Here is a 26,495-nt window from a genome sequence, read left to right on the forward strand (position 1 = left end):
AACCTCTCCCTTATCTTTTAAATCGAAGAATTAATAAAGTTATAAGTTTTTAATAAACAAAAAAAAAAAAAAAAACTCACATTTTTCTAGGAGTACATCCATAGTGCAAATCTTTTTCTTCTATATAATTGTACCCAACTTGCCCGGATAGCACCCCCGCCACATGACAAATTGAAAAACAGGCGGCCTCCCAGAATCCCCCAAATAAGCACGATTACAAACTAATTGTGTGCGGATTACAAACTCCTCTCCCCCTAATCCCCTCTCGACAGACTATTTATCACTAATCTATTATCTATTTGTTAGAAAGTTAAAAAACTGACAAGATGGATCTACACAGATTCCTTGAGAAAAAAATAAAAAAATGTAGGGGTCAATATAATTAGAGTCAAAGAGCCTCTGCAGCAGAGCGGAACCACTGGCAATGACACCTCTTCCACCCTGAACTCAAGGATTTTTGGAATAAAATAAATATACATATAACATAACAATATTGGATGCCTGGGCTTGCTGTAATCCATGATGTCAGCAGCATCATCTCATGTTGCTGAGCTCATTACTGCATCAAATTACTTCAGGTACAGAGCGGATGATACTCTGTGTGGTGATTGGGCCAAAACACAAAGAGGACTGGGTGCTTATTAATGTGCCACATTATTAAAGTAATGTTCTGTATTTTGTACTCCTAGACTACGTAACCAAACATGCCATCTAAATTGCCTTTTGTATGACCTGGTCTGTGCACTGGCGTAATTTGTACAAAATGTCTGTATGTACGGGAATTTTTCCTCACTACTATTATACATAATGATGTCTACATCAGCTGCCCATTTCACAGAAAGGAACATTTACAGTGTCACTGTGGCAAAGTGCATAATAGTAGCATTAATTTCTAACCAACCACAAGTAAAGGCAATTCATGGGTTATGTCATAGAACATATGATGATTCGAGAATGTAACAATAAAGTATCCATCTCACTACACCACCAAGTCCCCTTGTGGAATATCCATACAGGTGTCAGATGATTTTTGTAAGATTTGCGGTTCATCAGAGGATTGAAAGGTGTTGTCATTTAGGTCAATGGTGTTTTGTATACAATCACCACAAGGGATATGGGAAGTGCTGCTAGTGAGGAGGTCAGAGTTGACCAAACTGTTGGTGGCTTCAGGTCTACTTTCCTCAGTGATATCACTTTGACTAGTGTTATCATCTGCTTGCTCAAGTTGTTCAACATTCTCCAAATACTGCTGCAGGAGACTGCTGTCTTGTTCACTGCTTGAGTGATCGATACTGTTTTTAGTTTGGTCATTGGCTGAGCTCTCTTGGTCCAGTAGGGAATCTGATAATTGTAGATTGTAGCTTCTTACAGTTTCCAAGGATTGCACCGATGTTGCACTTACCACAGTAGAACTATTTTCAGAACTACTGGTCTCCTGATGAGAGCTCTGGTCTATATTAATGGAATTGAAACCAGAGTCTGGGATGTTGGGGGAGGTTTTTTTATTCAGGTTTTCTGGAATAGACACATTGGAAGCTGGATGTTCTTCTAGTGCCTTGGGCAAGCAGAAAGGCATATAAGGAAAAGATCTGCTTGAGGTAAGTACATCGGACTTTGAAATGGTTCCAACCTGAACATTTATATTATTCTGCCACTCTTGAATGGATCGAACCTGAAAACATAAAAAAAAAACAAAAAAAACCACACATTTTAAAACTTGTTATAAACCCACAATATAACAAACATAATTCAAAAGGGTACAGGGCATGTAACAGTAGATTGAAGTCTCTCTGCACATGTTACATCTGCCACACCTGCAGTGCAGCATGGTTTTGTACATTGAGAACACATTTGCCCTGTGATCAAGTCTGAATTAGGCCCCATATGCAAATTGCTGAATTTATTGGAACAAGGGTCTTCCTTCATGGGACAACAGCACAACTGTGCGATCACAATTTCCCTGTACGAGTGCCAACTCCTGCATTAGTTGCACACAAAAGTAACTGTTTGTCAAGTGGCTAGGGGCATTTGTTAAGGACAGTAAAGGTTCAGTGGTTGCCGAATGAAGGAACCATCTTTATAGGTCTTTTATTTCTTGGATACTCTATAGCAGCAAATCTCATGCATTTTCTTTCATTAGCCTATATCAAACTAGACACACATTTAGTTTGTACTAGAAGTAGAGGAGGTTGTAGTATCACCTCCTCCTAACCTCCAACTGTGTCCTCCTAATCACACACAGCATGACCTTAATATCGCTCCATGCAGCCTCAGTCCAGCCACACAATCCACTAGACTTCATATCCTGTAGTATGGGGCACCAGAGGGATTAAATACATCTTGGGTTGAAGAGGGAGGAGGGGGGGGGGGGGGGGAATTAAATTGTCCATATATAATATAAATACAATTTAATTACCTTATTTTCCCCATAACATGTTTATCATAACTTTCATCACATCATATGGTGTATAACCTTACCTGCTCCCATAGATACTTCAGAGCTTCCTCTTGTACAAGCCGTTGTGTCCGCTCCTCGTCTCGCTCTCTCTTCAGTCTAGAGTAATGGTAACAGTCTCATATTACAGGCAATACATTACTAAGATAGAAAATGGTTATAGGGCTCATTGGTAATTGGTATCAAACAACCATCACCTAACAAAATATGCACATATATACAAAGATACAAGAACACAAGTTATGAAAGGGGTTCATTTATTTGGTAATTTTAAACCCTTCTTGTACCAGTTACATTTTAAAGAGAACATGTCACATCTGAGATCATTTGGTTTTATGCCTAATGCGTTATTATTGTTGTTTATTTATATGGTGCCACAAAGGTTGCGCAGCGTCGAACAATACATAATAAGGAGATGTAAAGACTTGATACTGTATGTGGACAAGTTGAGATGCCCACAGCAACCAATCACCTTTAACCTATTGTTTTGTAAAATGTAATTGATAAATGCTAACTACAAGCTCCACACTGAATTCCGACTGTCAAGTTACTGTCGGATGCAACGAAAACCGGATGGCATTTGGACTGTCAGGCCGTTCCAACAGATGGAATCCCGGATTGAATACTCCCCTAATGCTGCTTTCACATTGCAAACCTGCTTTCAACCCGTTTTTGTAAACGTTTCTTAAAATGGGTCTAAAGCCAGTTAAACCCCTTTCACATTGCATATTGTAACTTGAATATTACCATTTCAATACCGTTTTGTACCATTCACATTCAACCCATTTCACCCATAGAAAAGAGTGGATGTCATTTTAAATGGACATTTCTGGGACACAGGCTCACATATGACTTTTTACAGCATAAAAAGGAGGGGGTGGGTAAAAAAGTACGGTAAAATAAATAAGTAAAAATAAATAAGGTTAAAAGAAAGTCTCCTCTCAGCACAGTATGCATGGGATACGGTCGACCATAAGATGGTCGACACCGCTGGGTCAACATACAGGAAGGTCGACAGGGGTCTAGGTCAACAGGGGTCAAGTTCGACAAGGGACTAGGTTGACATGGGTTTAGGTCGACACATGCGTTAAGTTGACAGTCAAAAGGTCGACATGGGTTTTTGACTGTTTTCTGAGCCGACTTGTGCTGACAGGCAGTAATTTATTCCCTACCATCCACTAGGGCATGGTGGGAGAATAAAATAATGTGCAGAGCCTCTGCAAGGCACCGTGCCCGAAGCATTGTGAGCACAGCGAGCGATGCGGTACACTTACAATTCTGTCCATGTCAACTGTGTCGACATTTGGGGCAAAAAACAACCCTTTGACTGTCGACCAAACCCATTTCGACCTAACTCATGTGTTGACATAGACCCATGTCGCCCTAGACCCCTGTCAACCTTTCTGTACCCAACGGTGTCAACCTAATGACTGTCGACCAAACAATCGCATTCCGTATGCACTGGTGTAAAAAGTCTCCTCTTTCCGCACAATATGCACTGAGACTGAACTCCTTTGTTTACTTCCTGTCTGTACCTGGTGAGATCACAAGGGAGATAGCCTATCACTGTGACCTGCTCATGATTTGTAAATACCTTTCAGAGCCATTCACACTACAAATGGATTGGCTATGAAATGGGTAGCACCCTGCTTTTAACCTGTTTTGAATTACTGGCCAAACCAGTAAATTCTCTCTGGACCTTTTACATTACAGCTAGAAACTTTTGTGTCAATTTGTTAATAAAGATCCATATTTCTCCATGAAACATATACAACGTTTGGTCTTTCAGTCCATTATAAATTAATTAATAATTCACATATATGAGAGAGAGAGAGAGAGAGAGAGAGAGAGAGAGAGAGAGAGAGAGAGAGAGAGAGAGAGAGAGAGAGAGAGAGAGAGAGAGAGAGAGAGAGAGAGAGAGAGAGAGAGAGATGGAGATGGAGATGGGTGGTGGATGAATAGAGGGGTAGTAGTGGTGAGAAAGAGAGAGAGAACGGTGGTGGTACGCATGCGAGTGAGACAGATGGTGGCTGACAGAGGGAGTGAGTGATGATGTAGAGAAAGGGAATGGGAGAGGTTGGTGGTGCAAGGGCGATGGGTGGTGGCGAGAGAAAAAAACATTATATTTAGTAAATAGATAGCAGTAGACAGCGTGGAAAAACAATAAAAAACATTAAATACCTCATTAATCAATCCAACATAAAAATATAAAGCCTGTTAAAGAAGTTGATTTATTATGAAGCTATATTTAGTTATCACTTATCTAGTTGCTGTAGAATGTGGTTTTAAAGAAAACAGAATGAAACATAGGTGACAAATGCATTCTTTACAGTTCTATATTTAACATGCTAAAAATAAAACTTACAAGCCACTTAATTTGGTAAGGAGAATACCTGTAGCCAGTAATATTTGAACAAACCTGTACATGTGCCCCAGGTACTACCCTGTGGCTCCAAGATCAGTCCCACGCTTACAGTCTTCACAAATTTTTAAAACCAGTTTGCTGACATATGAACCAATACTATTAAATACCAGGTTTACACACAGAGGGGCCGATGAACACTTGATCATGCTCCTGTTTGCATATCTTGTGTGAATCTGTACTGTGCGTGCTCTGGTAACACGAATCAAGTGTATTGCGAATGTATCTGTAGCAATGACTGATGACGGGAAATGGGGTACAGTTAGGGCATGCTCGCAAACTGTGGGGTAGATTTACTAAGCTCGGTGAAGTGATAAACGGTCTGGTTTTTATCACTGGCCAATCAGCTGTTACCTGTAATTTTTCAAGCCAAGCCAGTAACTTCACAGGTAGGAGCTGATTGGACGGTGATAAAAACCAGACAGTTTATCAATTCACCGAGCTTAATAAATCTACCCCTAAGTGCTGACTAGTATACAAGCAAGCATATGTGTGTTTTCATATATATATTTTATATATAGCACTATCTACCTACACAGACTCTACCACCAAAATATCCAAAATCTACTCTTTCAGCAAAGCATACTGTATACTAGATTTAGGGGCAGATTAAGCTTGGAGAAGAGATAAACTGGAGATAAAGCGGAGAAAAGGTAAAAGGAGATAAAGCACCAGCCAATCATCTCCCAACTGTCTTTTTCAAACACAGCTGATTGGCTGTGCTTTATCTCCTTTTACCTTTTCTCCGCTTTATCTCCAGTTTATCTCTTCTCCAAGCTTAATAAATCTGTCCCTAACACCATATAGCAATAAATAATAATAGAGCTGGGAAAACAGATACATGCAAAGTAGAAGAAATAATGTAAAAAACAAAAATGTGGTGAAAGTACAGCTCACGGAAGGTATAATGTGCTCCTCTCAGAGGTTCTTCCCTATTTTGTATGGAGATTCGTCTATAAATTTACGCTCAAAATATCCAAACAGCAATAATGGGATGAAAAAATAAAAGCAAAAAAAAACTTCATGGAGGATCCTTCTAATATACTATGGATAATAGGATAATGTGATGATATTTTCAGCTTCCCTTGTCATGACCCATGCCTGTAAGCTCCTTTCTTAAACAAAAAATAAAAAGGAATATACAGTATCATGACAAAAGGACTTGAGTGCCCTCTAATGGCCAAATATATGTAGTGTAATAAATGTAAAGCTTGTGTACATCATATTTTTTCACTGCGAGTAAAACTTTCATAGTCCCAGGTCAAATGAACATATCTATAAAACACTGGTATTTGTGACCAGTCATTTGGTCTCTTTCCCCTTTCACACAGGCTTGAACTATATACTGCTGCTCCAAATGGGTGCACATATCCCCTAATGTGAACTATGCAGGCTTAGCATGATACATGCTACCTTGAAGCCAGCACCTCTACTGCTTTATACATCTCACCCTTCAGTTGATCTACTTAATTACTTCTATCTTTTTTTCAGATACATGGTGTTGGTCATGGTCTAACTCTAACCAAACTCCCCCACCCCTGAATCTTTTCATTCCTCTACATCCCTCCTGTGTTTTGTATACTAGAACATTTATTTATTTACAGTTTCTTATATAGCGCAGCAGATTTCATTGCACTTTACAATAGTAGACAGTGATAAAACAAACTGGGTAACAACAGACAGACTTGGAGGTAGGAGGGCCCTGCTGCAAGCTTACAATCTATAGGGATATAGGAGGGAAACACAAGGACAGGCACCAGTAATAGCATAGCAATCCCACCAAGTTACAAGTCCAGAAGGGAAGCTAAATAATACATAAGTGCCTCAGAGGGTTATGAGTGTGGTACTTAAATATGATAGGCTTGCCTGAAGAGGTGGGTTTTCAGGGAACGCTTGAAAGTTTGGAGGCTAGCGGAGAGTCTTATTGTGCGTGGAGGGGCATTCCATAGGATGGGAGTAGCCTGATGAACGTCCTGTAATAGTAAATGGGAGCTAGTGATCCGTGCATAAGAGAGACGCAGATCTTGTGCAGAGCGGAGTGGTCAAGATGGGAGATACTTTGTGATAAGTAAAGAGATATATGCTGGTGCAGTATGGTTAATAGCTTTATATGGGAGTAGAAGTGTTTTATATTGAATACGGTACTATACAGGCAACCAATGGAGGGACTGGCAGAGTGGATCAGCGGACGATGAGCGTCTTGCAAGGAAGATCAGCCTAGCAGCAGCATTTAGAATGGATTGCAGTGGTGAGAGTCTGTTCTTGGGAAGAATCATAATTTGGTGTTTATAACACAATCTTCTATAAATACACAAAGAAAACGTATATACTAATAAAAATTATATATATATATTTAGCGATATTAAAAAGAGAAAGTGTTGAATGAAATGGAGAGGATTGGGATGCCAAAGTTTGTTACATACAGGACCGAGACGTTGGTGCACCTGCCGGCACACTGACAGAGCCGCTGATCCAGGTAGACCTATATACTTACCGGTTGTCCACTCGATATCTGGGCCCTGATATCCAGCTGCCAGGCATTTTAATTTTCTCACCCGGCTGTGATGTTAGCCCCCAACAGCCCGTTTATAGGTGATTGGTGAACCGCCAGCACAAAGCCAGACGTGCAGATATATCTGTCATCGGCTGTACTGAATATATAACTCACAGGGTGTACCCAGCATTAAAAGACAGAAACACGGTAAATTCAGCAGCACACATTAATTGCCTGCAATGATTTACTAAAGAATATTACATTATTGTTAAATTGAAATGAATGGCTGGCTAGTGGTAAACATTACTAGGGTTTTGTGAGAGAACTCTACTTCAATTTTAATCAAATCCTGTAAAGATGTAAATAACTTCATCAATCACATACCTGGAGACCTCTTCACTCAGGAAAACAATGTGCTCCTGCATTCTGCCGAGTCTGATCTCACAGCGTACATCCTTCACTTGGGGATTATGTTTCCTCGCATAGAAGCCTCTCCAGCAAGACTGCATCTTTGTAGCGGCTTTGTTCATAATGTTAAGACGGTCAGTGTCTTTCCCCTCAGGAGACAACACAGTAATACTGCAAGAGGGAGTACTTGATGCTTGGATGTTCTCTGTAGCGGCATCAGAGAAGGTTTGCCAGTTCTTGACACTTGATATAATGTTCTCATTTGATATGGTAAAGTCAGATTCTTTCATTTCCTCGTGTGCCCTTTGCATAGAGGACTTACCACTGCTGCCTTTGTTAAATTCTGTCGCAGTTTCATTGGCATCCAACTCATCAGACATGCCCGGTACTCTCCGTTCTATGGTGGGAGACACTGGAGATAAACCTGGAGCTACAGGCATGAATGTGGACTCTGATGAAAGGAGACTACAATTCAGTTTGTCCTCATCAGTCTGAATGTCTTCTAGGTAGAGGTTGTTATAATGTGAAGTCCCAGATTGTGCAGGACTTGAGGAAATGTTTCTTGAAGTGTAAAAATGGTCTTTGGAATCATGTGTACCAAGCCAGGTGTCCACTTTTACCACACATTCTATGGAAAAATAAAATTATATAAGCAAATGTAAGTGCAGGTACCGATCGTGGAATATAGTTTCACCATTATGTTTGACATCATGAAGTTCTAATTGCTGTCTAATAGACCCCCTCCGCCACCTCTCCACAACTTCTATGAATTAGCTATAAATATGTGGTATGTAAAATTACTTCATGAATGTTCACAGCTAATGAACAACAGAGAATAGGTAATAAAGTCACTTGCTGGTATGGAGATGGGACTGGACTTATTGGGTAATAGGAGGATTGGTTTGTGTGTAATACCTTGGGGTAATTATATGCTGCTTAAGGGTGTTATGGGCTTTCTCTGCAACTACCTGCCATCAGATGTTCAGTAGGCAAAAACTAAAATGATATGCACAGACTTATTTACAACCATAAACAGTCTAAGCTCGCATGCCTGTGAATGTCCCCATACACGCTGTGATAGCAGCATGCAATTTGACGCTATACGATGCGCGCTCCCGAAGGCATCGCACAGTACAAAAGTATGTGCTGCGCATACGTTTTGTACTGCCCGCGGATCGCATTGCAGCGTGTAGCGGGACCTTAAAAGTTGATGATATATTGTATATGTGTATGTTTCATATCCCCAGTTTTTCCAGATTATTAGAAGTTACTTGAATATATTTTCTCTAAAAAGGAAGCCGCAATGTGCAAACTCACCACTATTATTGGTACGCTGGAGACTTGGGCTCGGACGCTCATTTGAGGAAAACGATCTCTTATTTGGTGTGGAAGAGAGATGACTATCATTACGAATCTGGTGCATTAACTGTCTTTGATGCAATCTAATAAAAAAATGTAAATTATGAAATTATTTCACGTAATGGAAGTTAGTGGTCACAACATGTAAGAAAAAGAGGTACTCGTGTAGTTTCACGGCGCCACTAGATCGCATGCGATTTGACATCCGATATCGCATGCGATTTACTATCCATTTCATTACCCCACTATCCAAGTGGGCATAGAGTTGATTTTATATAGCGCAGCGAGCCACCGAGCCCGAAGCGTGGCGAGCGCAGCGAGCCCCGCAAGGGGACACGGAATGTATTTGATGGAATTGCATGAAACAACATCCGTGTCCGCTCGCCACGCTTCGGGCTCGGTGGCTCGCTGCGCTCGCCACGCTATATAAAATCAACTCTATGCCCACTTGGATAGTGGGGTAATGAAATGGATAGTAAATCGCATGCGATATCGGATGTCAAATCGCATGCGAAAAAGTGGCGCCGTGAAACTACACAAGTACCGAAAAAGAAATACATCGAAATCACAAATTTAATTTTTTCTGAAAGATGAAACTAGATGGACTACAGCTTTATGGTGACGAAAGGTGGCCATACACACGCAGATTTATCTGCAGATCTGTCTGGTTGGAACAAAAACATGGTTATGGATAAGAGCAAATGACAGTTGACCATTTGCTTGGAAATGCTGGAAAACTGACAAACTGTCACTCATCCATAACCATGTTTTTGTTCCAGCCAGCCAGATCTGAATATATATCTTACTAGTGTATGGGCACCTTTAGGGCATGATTCTGGTTCATTCACAAAAGCAAATGATCTCTCTAATGGACAAAACTATGTGCACTACAGGGGGAGGGGGGGGGGGCAGATGTAACATGTGCAGATAGAGTGTTACATTTGGGTGAGTTATTTTGATTCTGTGCAGAGTAAGTACTGGCTGCTTTATTTTTACACTGCAATATAGATATTAGTTTGAAGGTCAAACCCCACCCAAATGTAACTATCTGCAATGTTACAGCAGCCCCCCCATTCAGTGCACATGGTTTTGTCCATTAGAAAGAGAATTTGCTTTTGTGAGTTAACCAGAATCATGCCCTTAGTACAGTCATGGCTAGCTTCCCAGAGCCAGGAGCTAGTGCTGCCCCTATTACTGCCAACTGCATGTCACCGTTTGGCACTGTACTAAATGAAGGGAAAATTATGCTCTTCCTGAAGCGGTCTGCTGCCTGAAGTAAGTCGGGAACTGGCACAGTGCCTGTGTCCACCAACAGCATGGAGAGTTAAGTGTTGGCACGGTAACTATATCCATGGAAACAATGCCACCAACAGTTAAACATCACTATTATTTCACCAACTGATAAAAAAAAGCGTTTCCCACACCTCTGGTGCTCATACACTAGTAAAGCAGCCCATACATGCCCTGTTCATCGGATCCGTTCGGTACTTAAATAGTACACATCGCATCGCATGCCTTGTGCGCATGCAATGCGATGAAAAGCTAGTAGAAAAAGAATGTGCAGCACATACTTTTTGTACTACACTATGAGATGCGCGGGAGCGCGCTTCTCAAAGTACAGAACGGAGCGCGTATGGGCTCCTTTAGATTTATCTTCAGGTCTGGCTAGTTGGAACAAAAACATGGTTATGGATGAGTGACAGTTTGTCAGTTTTACAGCATTTCCAAGCAAATGGTCAACTGTCATGTGCTCTCATCCATAACCATGTTTTTGTTCCAATCAGAACGATCTGCAGATAAATGTGCGTGTGTACGGCCACCTAGATTGTAAGCTCATATAGGCAGGGCCATCATTACCATCTTTTTTAGGTCGCCAATTTTATTATTTCTATCAAGATCACCTCAATATACAGCAGTGAGTAATATGCTGACATTTTTAGAATAAAGAAAATAAAGTAATAAATATTCCAAGTAAGGCAAGGTGTAATAGGTCTAGGATTGTAAGAGATGCTATCTAATATCAGACACACATAAAACACACAATTGCACCGCATGCGTTATGACAATCGCACACCTACACCATGCATCTGAGACGCATGACAATCACAGTCCTACACAATGCATCTGAGACTCATGACAATCGCAGTCCTACACAATGCATCGGAGAAACGCAATCCCACACCATGCATCTGAGACGCATTAGAATCGCAATCCTACAACATGTATCTAAGGCAATATTTGCTGACGACACGTAATGGAGTAAGGAAATTAACTCAGGAGAGGATGTGAACACAGCAGTACAAAGTGACTTATACCCCTTTTACACCAAAAACCCTGGTCGGACCCTGGTGTTTGAACGCTGGAGTTTCCAGTGTCTGACCCTGCTTTATACCCCATGTACACAGCACTTCGACCTGGGTCAGCCCTGCCTTTGGCAAGGGGGGTGATATTGCTTGTTGCCAGGTGGCACTACCACTACTACTAAAATTCTGAGAGGGTAAAGAGGGGAAGCTGTCCCCGGGTGCTGGGAGGAGGGCGGCCGCTGAGGAGAGGGGGGGTACCTGTCAGCCTGAGGTCGGAGCCGGAGGGGATGATGTGCACCGCCGCTGCTGTACCTCCCCCCGCAGCCGCGAAGTTCCTGCGGCGAATGGACAGTCAGTGGCGGGGGTCCCTCCGGCGCATGGGAACTAGTACTAGAACTTTGCGGCTGCGGGGGCTAGGTACAGCAGCAGCGGTGGCGCACATCATCCCCTCCAGCTCTGACCTCATGCTGACAGGTACCCCCACTCCCCTCAGCAGCCGCAGGGACCCCCCTCCTCCCAGCACACGGGGACAGCTTCCCCAGCGCTGCACGCTGCGGACCCGCAGCGGGACCATTTACACGGGTCCTATCCGGGTTCTACCCAGGTCCTGACCTGGGTAGAACCCGGATAGGACCCGTGTAAATGGACACGGATATAGCCCATTTACACCGCCGATGATCGGGGTCTGACCCGCCGCTGACCCGGATTTTTCGGCGGTGTAAAAGGGGTATTAATTAAACTGGAAAGATGGGTGGAAAGGTGGAAAATGCATTTTAACGTTGATAAATGTAAAGTATTTCATTATGGGAACAAAAATGAACAAGCTACTTATAGGCTAAAAATGGAGTTATTATAGGAAATTATGCTGTAGGGAAGGACTTGGGGGTCATCATAGATGATAAATTGGGTAATAGTGCACACTGCTCAAGTGCAGCAGCAAATGTACACTGGCATGCATTAAAAGGGGTATGGATTCAAGGAATGCCAATGTGATAGTGCCTCTTTACAAGGCATTGATAAGACCACACTTGGAGTACTGTTTTCAGTTCTGGGCACCGCACCTTAGGAAGGACATAAATGAATTGGAACAGGTACAGAGAAGAGTGACTAAGCTAGTAAAAGGTCTCAAATCACTAGAATGCAAAGATAGGTTAACCAGGCTGAACAAGTTTTCACTGAAGAAAAGGAGGTTGTGAGGAGATATGATTAGTATGTTCAATTACAGGATTGGGAATCATATGGAACTGGGAGATGATTTATTCATTAACAGGCCTATACTTAGGACACGCCGGCATGTACTGAGGGTCGAGGAAAATAAATTCCGTACTGAATTAAGAGGATTCTTCACCATTAGAGCAGTAAAACATTGCTGGTCGGGGTGGATACAGCAACTACTGTTAATGAATTTAACTTAAAACTGGATACATTTTTGGCCACTAAGGGAATCCGGTACTTGTGTACTAGCACGGTGCCCACAATAATTAGACGCCCGATGGCATGCGATGCGATTTTGACCCATATACGATATTAAATTGTATAAGCACCGTAATGGGTGCTTTTAAGCACCCTAACGGGTGCTTACAATGCTTAAATGCACCCCCACGCCACCCCCCAAGTATAAACGTGAACCCGAAGCGTGGCGAGCGCAGCGAGGGGTGGCAGTACGCGTCCTACGACCTTTTCATACCCCCACTATCCACGTCGGCGTGGAATTTTAAAAAGTGTGGCGAGCGAAGCGAGCCACCGAGCTCGAAGCGTGGCGGGGACGCGGATCCCTGTAAAGCCCGCGAGGGGACGCGGATACCTGTGAAGGCATCCGCGTCCCCTCGCTGCGCACGCCACACTTTATAAAATCAACTCCACGCCGACGTGGATAGTGGGGGCATGAAAAGGTCGTAGGACGCGTACCGCTGCGCTCGCCACGCTTCGGGTTCACGTTTATACTTGGGGGGTGGCGTGGGGGTGGATTTAAGCATTGTAAGCATCCATTAGGGTGCTTATACAATTTATAATCGCATCCCATCGCATTGTATGGCATTGTATGCCATATACAATGGCATACAATTTTTAAATTGTATGCCATTGTAGAACATCGTCCGATATCGCGTTGCATCGCATCGCATGCGATATGGTCTGCGATGCGATGGGCGCCGTGCTAGTACACAAGTACCGGGAATCCTATAGATAACTAAGATGACTTGCATAAGTCAGTAGTTACACGTCAAAAAGGTTAAACTCAATGGACTAACGTCTTTTTCCAACCTTAATTATTATGTTACTATTACTAAGTTAGATGACAATGGCACTCCTACAGCATGCATCTGAGACCAGACAATGGCACTCCTACAGCATGCATCTGAGACCAGACAATGGCACTCCTACAGCATGCATCTGAGACCAGACAATGGCACTCCTACAGCATGCATCTGAGACCAGACAATGGCACTCCTACAGCATGCATCTGAGTCCAGACAATGGCACTCCTACAGCATGCATCTGAGTCCAGACAATGGCACTCCTACAGCATGCATCTGAGACCAGACAATGGCACTCCTACAGCATGCATCTGTGACCAGACAATGGCACTCCTACAGCATGCATCTGAGACCAGACAATGGCACTCCTACAGCATGCATCTGAGACCAGACAATGGCACTCCTACAGCATGCATCTGAACACTGTCAGTGCAGCAATATGACATATGCGTTCTGAAATGTACAGTTTTATCACAGATAAAGGAAATGACAAAGTAATAATTACGGAGCAGTGAACAGGCTAAATAAGATATTGATTAGTGTCCCAATGACAACACCAACGTGGTACTTATGAAGTAGGCTTCATTGCACATGAAGCTTTAATTAGACTGGCCAATAATGAAGCAGCATGGAGTAATCAGGGTTTCATAGAGAAAACACAATAGGATTTGCTGACCTATTAGGTAAAGGGAGAAGCTTTTGAGATAGTAGTAGTATTGTACACAACATCTCCAGGTTAGTTTTTGCATCACTTCAGCAAATTATACACACATACCTTTGTTTGCTTAATATTTTCTCCAGCTTTGCATCCTCCTCAGTCTGAAGGCCATGTGCAGAAGTCAGGGGACATACAGATGCTAAGTACTGTGCAAGAGGCACATGCTGGCCTGGCCTGTATGATCTTCCTTTACCTTGGCTGTAAAGCCATTCTGCTTTCAAGCTGCATTGACATGAACAGAGAATGAATACAGCAAAGATGACAAGACCAATTGGCATTTGCAGAACGCATAAATTTCATGAAAACTTGTTGTATAACCACCACATTAGGGTCAAATCAACAGTGCAACAAGCAGAGATGTGGAATAATCATGGCCTTACAGCGCTTTTACACGGTCCTAAATATCCTGGGTTATTGCACAACAACACACAGCAAACCGGTATATTGGGGCCCATTCAGGTCCGAATTCGGATGCTGGACAATGTTTGACCTTCTGCACATGCGCCGCAATGCGATGTGCGAGGCCTGGCTGCGATCAGCTTCAGCAAATATTTCTATTTGCAAGCCGATCACAGTGTGATGGACAGGGAGTGTGCTTGTGGGTGTGGATCCCATTGGCTTGCCCACAAAAACTTTGCCACGCCCAAGGAACCACTGGGAGTGTCCAGGAAAACGCAGGCATGTGTATGCCTGCTGGGGGAGGGTGATTGACCTCAGTAGCCATCTGAAAGCAGCGGTTCTGTTCGCAGCAGCCAAGCAAGTCCTGGGCTACACAGAGGATGTGAACACTAGGGACAAGAGGATGTATCATTCGCTGGTGAGTAAAAATGAAATGATTTTCCCTCTAGTAGTCTGGATGGGAATGCACATTCATTTATCCCCAATCCCAAGTGTTTTTGTCCAATTGTATATCCAATTTCAGCTGATAAAAAGGTCTGTTAATTAGATAACCTGGTAATGACCGTTGGTCATTAATCATAATATCCAGCCATTTTATCATTCAAGGATCTTACAGGATAGTGCCCAGGGTCCATATGTCATCTTACATTTCGTCGAATGTGTGCATATGTGGAGATCAGTTTTATTTTCCCCATCAGGCTTACCTTTCTTTTTGTGAAACTACATATCCATCTAATACTTTAAGGTTCAAGCACCAGCTGACAGTGTAAGGTCTGTAGTCAAAGCCAGGAATAGATGGTGTGGCCATCACACAGGGATTGTTCATGATTGATAATTGTTCCAGATTAGTAAGGGCCGCAAGGAATGAGACCTGACAAAAACAGAAAGCATATAAGGAGAGCTGTTTGTATTGCATTTTATGCTGGTTAAAGATGGAATAAAGATCACTGATTTCAGCCTGCTGTGTATCTTTCTTCATACATGCTGAGATATAGATATATATATATATTGGCCTCAGTTAATTCTTATTTCTGGTATGCTTCCCTTTCTGAGGTAAAGCCACCAAGGATGAAGTGCCATCTGTGACCCATGACCTAAGGATGAAGTGCCATCAGTGACCCATGACCTAAGGTGCAGTACAGACACGACCACTGTCCAGGACATGTCATCACCCCCAATTCCATCAGAGAAAGGGTAGTCACTTGCCTGTAGCCATATTCTACAGCATGGTGTTGTGTCTGATGATGCCAGCAGCACAAGGGCCCTGTCACTGAAAGCACTAAGAGGTGATGGGTAGCACCTCCGCAGCCCACTCCATACAGTATATCAATCTCCTATACAATAATGAAGCTGCGACTATTGAATTGAATATTCTAACAATTTATTCATGTAAACATTACAAACCAAACTGCCAGAAGCAGCCTACAAAAAAGTACAGTCTCCCACTTTTGAAGAATGTTATATTTACTTATTAAGCAGATTTGTGAATACACAGTATGAGCCTCTATCCTGAGCTGAAATTCCCCCATACACTAGGCCGACTTAAACTAAGGACAATTCTGACCTGATTCCTCTTGATCTCCCCAGGAGCGCTCACATACACTTTGGCACTTGATGTGCTATTTTTATTTATTGCATGTAGCTCTGCAGATAGGAGTGTGCCAGTGGTGCAGCACCACTGGCACACACCTACTGAACGCATCGGATGCAATACATTGCGGGTGCTAAAAAGCACCCGTCATGAGCCACTGACCGGCTGCACATATGACTTCTCTTACGTGCAGCCCGTTTGACCTCCGATTTCGAACCAACATGCACAGGACCGCGTATAGGATGTCATACACATGAGATTTGGCCCGATTTCACCTGAATTTTGGGTCTGATCCACCACAATTGGGTGAAATCGAGTGTATGGGGGCCTTAAGAGTTGGATGTTAACAGTTGCTTAGTTATAGCAGAGATTATATTCTGTTCTATACATTTATTGGTACAAATTCCGCAGGGTTGTAATTTAATTGTGTGCACTGAACATTCTCAACAGTATCCACTTACTTCATTCAAGTCTCTGATTTCATTTTCTGCTAATGAAAGAATAGCAAGATGCTGAGGAAGGCAGGCAGATGCTGTACGTAATGAAGTGATGTTGTTGCCATGCAGGAGCAGTGTCTGCAATAGAACAATCAGTTAACTTTGTTTCTTTGCAGTTCTCCCTATTTCCTAATTAGTTACATTATGTTAACACAAATGTGTTAAAAAGTAGCATACAATATTTAAACAGAAAAAAAAATAGCTGGAAGTGCAGTGATTATGTCAAAATCACGCCAGCTCCCCTCACCTATATAGCCTATATAGCGATTTTGGCAAACCCAAAAGCTTTTTAAACAACTACATCACCAAAATCATGCCCACTTCAGCAAATAAAAAAATATGAAATATAACTCAATGGGCCAGATGCACCAAGCTTCAAAAAATAAATAAATGATTAAGTGGAGAAAGATAAACAACCAGTCATTGAGCTCCTAAATGCCATTTCCAAACAGTCTGTGATGTGACAGTTAGGGGCTATATGTCTCCACTTAATCACTCTTTGAAACTTGGTGTATCTGGCCCATTGTCGATCGAGAGAGATAACACGTACATCAATACTTGTAATAGGAAGACAGCAGTTAATATATACTTTTTATGCACTACCGGAATATCTCAGGATAAAGCCCCATACATACTAGGCTATTGTTCACAATAGCGTCTAGCGTGGACACTGAATGTAGTTAATGTTGCGTGCTCCCGCACGTTGAAAATGATGAGCGATATCTACTGAACATGCAGGTCACATATTGGTTGTACGACCAATATTGTATTCACTGGTATCCCAGGTTTGGCAAGGTCCGGCTTTGTGGCAAGTGACAGTCCCCACCTGACTGTCACTTGCCACAAAGCCGGACCTTGCCAAACCTGGGATACTTTGATCATCTAAAGGAGACCCCCCAAAAATCGGTCTGTGGATACAGAACTTTCACCTGAGAAGTGGAGCGCGGTGGACGCCGTGATTCAACCGACAGGAGTAAGGTAGCTATACAAAATGAACTGTGCATTTGTTGTCCGTGTAGCGTCTGCCCCCAACTGGGTTTGAGCAGTCGGCTCCCTGACGCAGTTGGCTGACGTACCACTGCGGTCAGGTTCTGGATATTAAAGCCGATCATACATCCAAGGCTTCCCGCTACCTCACGCTGTCAGGACCGCTCCTTCTCTATATAAGCTCCGTGTTGGTGACTGTCATCTAAGTGAAATCATATAAAACACTGGCGCTGCCTTGCAATTAACCCTTGACTGTCTGCACACAGTTTATCGCCCCATGTGTAGCCCTCGAATTACAACAAATACCCACTCTTCCAGACAATAATCGGCCGATTTGGACTACTGGTGTACACAGCTAAAAAGTGGAAGTTTAAACATCTATGTGGATTTGTGACTGTGAAGGCTTAATTATCCAAACAGTGGAATATAATAATTTGCAAGGTTCTTGGCTATAGACCACTTGGCAAAAATTGGCCTGTGACATCTGCCCCCCCCCCCCCCCCTTCCCCCCCAGATTTTATATTGTATATTAAACTGTAACATATTTGTAATTATTACTAACTGATATTGATGTTTTTTATGTGTAATTTTTTTACAACAATACAAATCAATTTAAACGTGTGTTTCTTGCGCTCTCTAGTTTTTACTATATTCTTTTGTATGTGTAGCGATTGTTAAGGAATCAGGGAGCCTTAATTGGGAGCAGCAAGCCACACAGCATCCAACTTATCAGTGTTCTACATATTAAGTATAGTATATTGGTGCGCCCGATTGTCCGGTTTCCACTTTCCCTCCCTGGTTCCCCCCGACACGTGTGTCTAAACATATCACACGTCTGCCGGAGGTTTGCCAGGTTGGGAGCGGGAGTGAACCGGGTTAATAACATATCCAAATAGGTTGTAATTTCATTAACATATTTCCTTTTTTGTTTCAAACTACTGCCTGCCTGAATGTAATTTCTCACATTTAGACAACCTCCAAAGTCATGCTATCTCATGCTTTCTTCAACTGCAAAGCATCTCCAAATACAAGATGCCACTACACTTCCACGCCACAGGTATAATTACCCTTCTTAACTACGGCAGGATACACTCTGTGTAGCCAGACAATGACAAGGTTATCGCCCTGGAATTAATAATGAACGGCGCAGAGATACGGCTAGATCATCTGGACATTCCTTATCGCCAGCTATATGCATCTAGTCTTTTGCTGATAATTCCTTCAATGGCTTGTCATCAAAATCAGAATAAAATTAACTATCTACAAGTCTACACAACTCCTGTCCAACCTGTATTTCTCCCCACACACACTTGCTCTTTAACCCTGGGCACTCATCCAGTAATCTTCTAACAGACCATAACCTTTTCATTCTTTTAAAGAACTGTGTAGCACCGCTCCTTAGAATTGTCACTAATAACACACTAGCTCTCCCTTACTTTAGCCAACCACATAATGCCCACCAGCAGCTACCATGTTCTATACACCTCTTGTAAACTCTAATCAGGCAGAATAATCTTTTCCTCTTTCTCGCTCCAGTTAAAGTAATTTATAATATTAAAATCTCCTCACTATACATCCATAACAGCTGACCGCAAACCCCCCCCACCCCCCCCCCCACCTGAACCTTTCCCAGTCCTAAGCCCTCCTGCAGCCTAAAGGCCCAGACACTTTGGTCAAGTATGAGCTGAAATTATCTCACTTTTAGTGTTTTGAGCTCCTTTCAGCTAAAAATCCCCCAATGTGTATGCCCCAGCCATGAGCACTGATGTGCACTCTAGCATCATCGCTGCCCATCAGGCTGTTTTACCAACTGAGTGAACCACTTTCCATAGTCTTGTACAATGAAAAGTGGTCCACCCCTGTGAAAATTGCTGTAGTCAGGGGCCAACGCAGGATTTACAAAGGGGGGTTTCCGGAATAGAATTATGTGTGTGTGTGTGGCGTGATGGCAGTACTCCAAGTCTGTAGAAATTTGATAAAGTGCTTTATTCTTTCAATGTTTCGGGATTGTACCTGTCGTCAGTAGGGGAGGACAGGTACAATCCCGAAACTTTGAAAAATTAAAGCACATTATCAAATGACTACAGTCTCAGAGTTCCACCATTATGCCACATATAATGGATGTAATCAGATTCCAGCTATTAGGAGTGACACAGATTTTTTTGTGTGTATATAAAATATTTGCATTGTACATCTCTCCAACCCACCTGCATACACATATATATATATATACATACACACACACACACACACACACACACACACACACACATATAACATATACACACACGTTCAAAATCACCTAAAGCTGCTTCATAGTAGTGCAGTCCAATGCCAGAAGCAGCTCCGCAGTGCAGTTCAGCTAGTGTACAGAAAGCCTGTCCCTGTCTATCTCTCCCACTGACCATCTCATTTCCACCTGATAACTGCTGCCAGAGGCAAGAGGGGAGGCGGGGGAAAGTAACGTTAACCCTGCATGTCAGGGGATACCGGGACTGGGGACACATACATTTTTTCAATCTAGTTGACAGGCGGGGCAGCTGAGTGCCAGGTCGGAAGAAGGGGGGTGCCGCGTGTAAGCAGTCAGCTGCTGCCACTGCCAGGCTCCTGCATGCTTGGCCATCTCCCATCCGGGCGCCAGGTCGGAAGAAGGGGGGTGCCGCGTGTAAGTGGAGTCAGCTGTGTAGCGGTGCTGCTAGCGCTGCTGCCACTGCTTGTCTCCTGCTTGCCGCATACCACTGCCCTGCCTGCACCTCCCCGCTGGCTGTCTCCCATACTTCAGACAGAGAGCTGCCCAGCGGTCATTAGACGGTCTCCGTCTCGACCCCCCCCCCCCCCCCAAAAATTATTAGCCTGTCGGGGGGGGGCTTCTGGGTACTTGGTCCCCCCGTGTGCGCCACTGGTAGTGGGCGAACATCGCTCAGTGTGTATGCACAAGTGATTTTCACATCATCACGCTGTGTATGAGGCTTAACTTCCCGCAGTAATTCAGTGGTGTATAGGCATTACTTTTTTAAATGCATGTGTGTAATTTTGGAAGAATGCACTAACGTAACAAGCTTACCTTGAGACACAGCAGCTGTGAAAAGTCACCAATCTGGGATATGTTATTGTCTGATAAATCCAGATGCTGGAGTGCAGTGCAGCTGTTTATCTGATCCACAATCTTATTAAAGACAAGAACATATTTGCATGTAAATGTACTGAGCATATGTTATGAAATACACAGTGAACTGCATAAATAGGCCTGATTTAACCTTGTAGGAATCTCTTACATTTCTTATACATATACAGGAATCATCCAAATATATTAGGTGTGACGCTTATTGTGAGCAATGCATGGATGCTGCCATGATCTCTGTCAGATAGGATTAGTTTTCAGATAAGATGACACTGCCAGACAGCTAAACAAGGGGCCGATTCAGACTTGTTCGCACAGGTCTGAAGTTGGCCCCATCCATAGGTGCCGATTCTGTGGGTGCTTGAGGGCCCCGAGCACCCATGGAAATTGATGAGCACCCCCTCGCTCAGCAGAGGCCCACTCGTCCGTGTCCCACTGCACTCCCCCTCCCTCGTCGCTGGCACAGGTACTGTGGGGGCATTTATGTACCCGCACTGTGGGGGCATTTATGTATTTGGCACTGTTGCCATAATTTGAATATTGGAGACAACTGTGCTGCGTAATATAAATCAGTATTATTTTGTGGCCATGCCCCTTTCCCATGAAGCCACTCCCCTATACTTTTGGCTTAAGCTCCCACCAGCAAAAACATAAATCGGCACCTATGGCCCCATCCCTGAAAATCCGAAGCGAACACTTTCATCACGTTATACGCTCGCATGGGAACCGGCCAACATTTTGGGGGCGTGCCTATAAAAATGGTGGATGTGCCCATAGAAATGCTGGGCGAATCTCTGCGAACGCAGGTGTGCCCATGCCTGCTCGGGGCAGGCGGCTGACGTCAGCACCTACCCACAATTCAGCAGAAAGCAGCCATCTGAAAAGTAGGTATAGACTTGCTTTTCATGCCAAAGGCTGGAAAAACCATTCGATGGTGAGCGACCATGGAAGGATTTTCCTCTGTGCGGCTGCATGCGAGCAGATGTGTAAGCCTACACATCTGCTCGCATGGTAGCGTGGGGATTCGGATGGCCTGTGTTCGGAGGGGCAGTGTTTACCTGCACGCTAGGCAGCGGATATATGCAGCCTAGCAAGCAGGTCTGAATCGGGCCCCAAGTTAGAATATTCTTTCGACCAAATGATATAGGTGTGTGTAGTATTAAAAAATAAATTAAAAAAAATACCTTTAAATTGTTTCCGGCAAGATTAAGCCATTCCAAATGCACCAATTCTTTGAGCCCTTCCACATATCCGATAATATTATGTGGAAGATTTAGTACTCGAAGTTGTACCAATTTTGAGACCCCCATCATCCGCACAAGCCGATTGTTGCCAACAGATAGCTGACAGGAGGCAGAAAGACAGAAGTGAAGGTTTCACAGCAATATAGCCATCGTACAGTAGCTACTTCTGAAACAGGTATGGATCATTAGGTCACCAGCACGTAGGTCGACAGGGTTATTAGGTTTGAATACAGTTTTACTAAAAGAAAAAGCGCTCATGTATAGTGATTATATTTATAAAAAGATAAAGAATGGGGATGGGCAATAATAATAAAATAAGTAGATAATGTGCTTAACCCAGTGGTTCCCAATCTTTTTTGAATCACGGCACCCTAAGGGTATCAACATTTTTTCATGGCACCCCTAGACCGCACAAAAATGTATTAGATTGGGTTTATATGCGATTCCCAGGGTTAGTTATGTGTTAAAGACAGGATTTGCTTCTGTGTGTACATATTTTATTATTGGCAGCCATCAACACTGGTTTTTCACATAAATAATTAACCATAATTAATTTGAATTGGTCCTGGACCACCAGCCCAGGGCACCCCTGCAAGTGTTCTAAGGCACCCCAGGGAGCCACGGCACACAGTTTGGGAACCACTGGCTTAACCGCTGAAAAGAAAGATGTTAGTAAAATGTTACAGCCCTAATAGGGCTTTTTGATTGGGAACGAAGGTTGCGGGTCCCGGCTGAGGCTGAAAGTTGAGCACTATAAGTGAAGATCCCCGGCAGGCTTACTAACTGTCCCTAGCTTACCTAGATCTTCTGAGACACACGGCGAGGAAGAAAAGCATGAAGACTGAAGCCAGAAGATCTAGGTAAGCTAGGGACAGTTAGTAAGCCTGCCGGGGATCTTCACTTATAGTGCTCAACTTTCAGCCTCAGCCGGGACCCGCAACCTTCGTTCCCAATCAAAAAGCCCTATTAGGGCTGTAAACATTTTACTAACATCTTTCTTTTCAGCGGTTAAGCACATTATCTACTTATTTTATTATTATTGCCCATCCCCATTCTTTATCTTTTTATAAATATAATCACTATACATGAGCGCTTTTTCTTTTAGTAAAACTGTATTCAAACCCTCACAAAAAGCTGCTAAAAACTGAGCGCAGAGCACACTTTTTTCTTTTTCCAAGGGTTATTAGGTTGACAGTGAAAAAGTCAACATGGTTTTTGTTTTTTTACCCGAATGTCGACACATTCAACATAAACACTAATGGTGTGTACACACGGGCCGATATGGCTTCCGATGTTGCCTATATAGTGAACATCGGATGCCATATCGCATGCTTTTTTAGGGCTTGCGAGCCCGATGCGCTGCCGATGCGCGCTCCCGTGTGAGCACAAATCAGCAGTGAAATACAGAGGGCAGCCAAGACTATATAGTGCAGATCTGCACTATATAGTCCAAATTGTCCCTCTGCATGCATGCCGTTCGATGCGAGTCCTGATACGATCTGACCCTATCGGGACTCGCATCTCACGGCATATCCTGCCGTGTGTACACACCATAAAACGTAGCACTCGCTACGCTCGGCACACTACTTTATTCTCCCACCACACCCTAGTCGATGGTAGGACATGAAATGTCGCCTATCGGCACAAAAAAAACAAAAAAAAAAACCCATGCCTACCTACCTGCATGTCTACCTGCTTCGTGGTGACCCAATGACTGTATCCCTCTGAAACATTGTTAATTGATTGATATTGCTGCTATGCAAACATACTACCATAAGTGATACTGCAGTTTCTGTACAGTGTCCTTCCATAGCAATATTGGTCTTACTCCAGTAAAGATGTAGGATAGAAGATCTTTAGTCATTAGGTTGACAGTAATTATGTTGACATGGACAAAAGGTCGGTACCAATTTACGTTTCTTTGGTGTCATTTTCTACTTTTCATGATAAGTTACTGCAATTATAGCAAACATGGACAATCGCCACGATTCAGGCAAGATCCACCGCTCCACTACCCTGTGCTCAACACAGATTCCTAGCTGTAGTTCACGTGGATGGTACTGTAAATCATGCACACAATGAAATACATGTAACACCCTCACCCCCCCCCCCCGAAAAAAAAAAGTGTCAACCATTGCCATGTTGACTTTAAGCACGGTCTACCTTTTACATGTGGACCAACTGACTGTCTATCTCACTAGCTCTATCATCCAGACACCCTCAAGTAAGAGAAGGCAAAGACTGCACAGTTTAGAAAAACTTAAACCAAACCCTATTATCAGGAATCAAATCCATGCATGCCAGTCACAAGTATAGAACTGTGGACAGTATAAATACATCGATTTGGTCACACTAATGTAGCCCATAAACATATGAGGTACTGCATACAATAATTCGATTTCAACCACATCGGTTTGATAAATGGAACGATTGTATACACATTTAAGGGACCATGCAACGCAATGCGCGGGCCGGCCATTGAATGTTGCATCGATAGATTATGTGCAGCACATACAATCGAATTGCAGGAGCGATCACATGTGGTTTTTTAACCACATGCGGGGGGGGGGGGGGGGGGGGGGGGGGGGCTGGAGGAGTCCATCTGGGTTGTTTAGCACTGTGAAGGAGTGCTAGCGGGCGGCAGAACTAAAAAAATTTTTTTTTAAACACTGGGCAGCCCTCTTCCAGCACCCGATGTGCCATCACAAATGGCATGGGAAATCGGGTGCTGGAAGATGGGGCATTGCACTTCTATGTCGCATCGCATCCAATCGCATAAGTGTATGGGCAGCATAAATAGGAAGGGGGCTGCAGCTATGGACTTACCTGTGTAAGGTTTTTGCATTTTTCTAGGTGTTCCAATTTGATTATCTGATTTTTGTCCAAAATGAGCGTTTGAGTATCGGCACCACACGGTATTGTGGAACTCAGTCTCTGAAGGCCCTGTCCTGACAGATCCACTACATTGACTAAAATAAAAAGGAAAACCGTTTATGTAGTTTATTAATAAAAGAATATAGATATATTTAAAAAGGGCTATTATATTTCAAATATAGGCGAAGATACTTCTAAACACAAACACCACATACATAATATCTGTCCCACACCAAGTATATTGAATTGCTCAGTTATATACCCCTTTCCTACTAACAAACTAGGTTGCACCGTGGATTTTGTACTCCGCTCCATCGCAGCGTGTAAACCCTTTTCCACTAGCGTGACATTACCAGAGGAGGGTCCTGAGCCAGTGCTGGGAGAAGAGAGGATCTCTTCTCCCAGCGTTGCAGTGAATGGGTTACCAATTCAACTCTGCTTGCTACCCGGGTTGAAATGGGTGAAGTATAGGGTTCCAACAGTCGGGATACAGACAGTCATTAGCCTGACATCGGGATCCTGACTGGCCGGACTAAGACAGCATGGCGAGCGTAACAAAGCCCCTTGCGGGCACGGTGGCTTGCTACGCTCGCCACCTATTCTATTCTCCCTCTATGGCAGTCGTGGACCCCCACGGTGGCCATCGGGTACCCGTCTGTCTGTGTTTTAACAGTCGGGATCCCAGTTGAAATACCAGGTCATCTTGTATTCCCCTTCCAAGAACATGCATTCTTACCTACTACTGTATTGTATACTCCTAAGCTCCATATATCCTACATGATCCCCATCGACCCGCCATGGAAGGGAATGACTGTGGGGGTGGTGTTTGACTGAAAGTGCGGGGGCCGTGCTGCCATCATTAAAGAGGACCTCGACCTGGATCGACTTGGCAACAACCCAGGTTTAAGGAGCGATCTGAAAGGGGTTATTAGTGTTAGGGACCCACCAGATTTGGTCTTAGTTGGTGGGGCAATATTTTAGCCGACAATTATGTGAAGTCTGCATACAGAGTTTACTAAAAATTATTCTGATTAGCACTGCTTAGTACTACACTTAGTACTATAAGAACTACTAATCTCAGCATTATAGCACTTCTTATGTTTTGAGGTAGGGTGTGCAGTCAAAGTTCTCCATTCATATACAACAACATTTAGGGCGGAATTAAATTTTTTTTTTAAGGTGCGATAACTAATAGGCGTCGATTGTTGTCATTCAATTGTTTTGGCCACTTTTTGATTATTCCACTAATTTAGTCAAGGTTTATCCACATAAAGTGACTAAATTATCGGTGCAAACTTTTTCATACGTCAGATCAAACGGGTTTCTAATCAGAGCAACAAATGAATAGCTCAGATAGATGCCCATTTA

The 26,495-nt window shown here is 43.2% G+C and overlaps 1 protein-coding gene across 1 annotated transcript in view; it reads right to left on the bottom strand.

Moving 5' to 3' along the window:
• Nucleotides 1-26,495, bottom strand: part of CEP97 (centrosomal protein 97) — a 30,479-nt gene continuing 3,984 nt past the window's right edge. Inside the window, exons 2-11 of the mRNA XM_083174245.1 lie at nt 25,080-25,222; nt 22,194-22,352; nt 20,953-21,054; nt 16,866-16,979; nt 15,518-15,684; nt 14,472-14,636; nt 9,097-9,221; nt 7,756-8,407; nt 2,479-2,554; nt 1-1,672 (exon numbers count right to left, since the gene is read on the bottom strand). Of these exons, the coding sequence (XP_083030371.1) occupies nt 980-1,672; nt 2,479-2,554; nt 7,756-8,407; nt 9,097-9,221; nt 14,472-14,636; nt 15,518-15,684; nt 16,866-16,979; nt 20,953-21,054; nt 22,194-22,352; nt 25,080-25,222 (2,396 nt within the window). The 3' untranslated portion in view covers nt 1-979. The remainder of the gene's footprint in view (nt 1,673-2,478; nt 2,555-7,755; nt 8,408-9,096; nt 9,222-14,471; nt 14,637-15,517; nt 15,685-16,865; nt 16,980-20,952; nt 21,055-22,193; nt 22,353-25,079; nt 25,223-26,495) is intronic.

Source organism: Crinia signifera, chromosome 2 (genome assembly GCF_055691185.1).
Source record: "Crinia signifera chromosome 2, ASM5569118v1, whole genome shotgun sequence".
Lineage (NCBI taxonomy): Eukaryota > Metazoa > Chordata > Amphibia > Anura > Myobatrachidae > Crinia > Crinia signifera.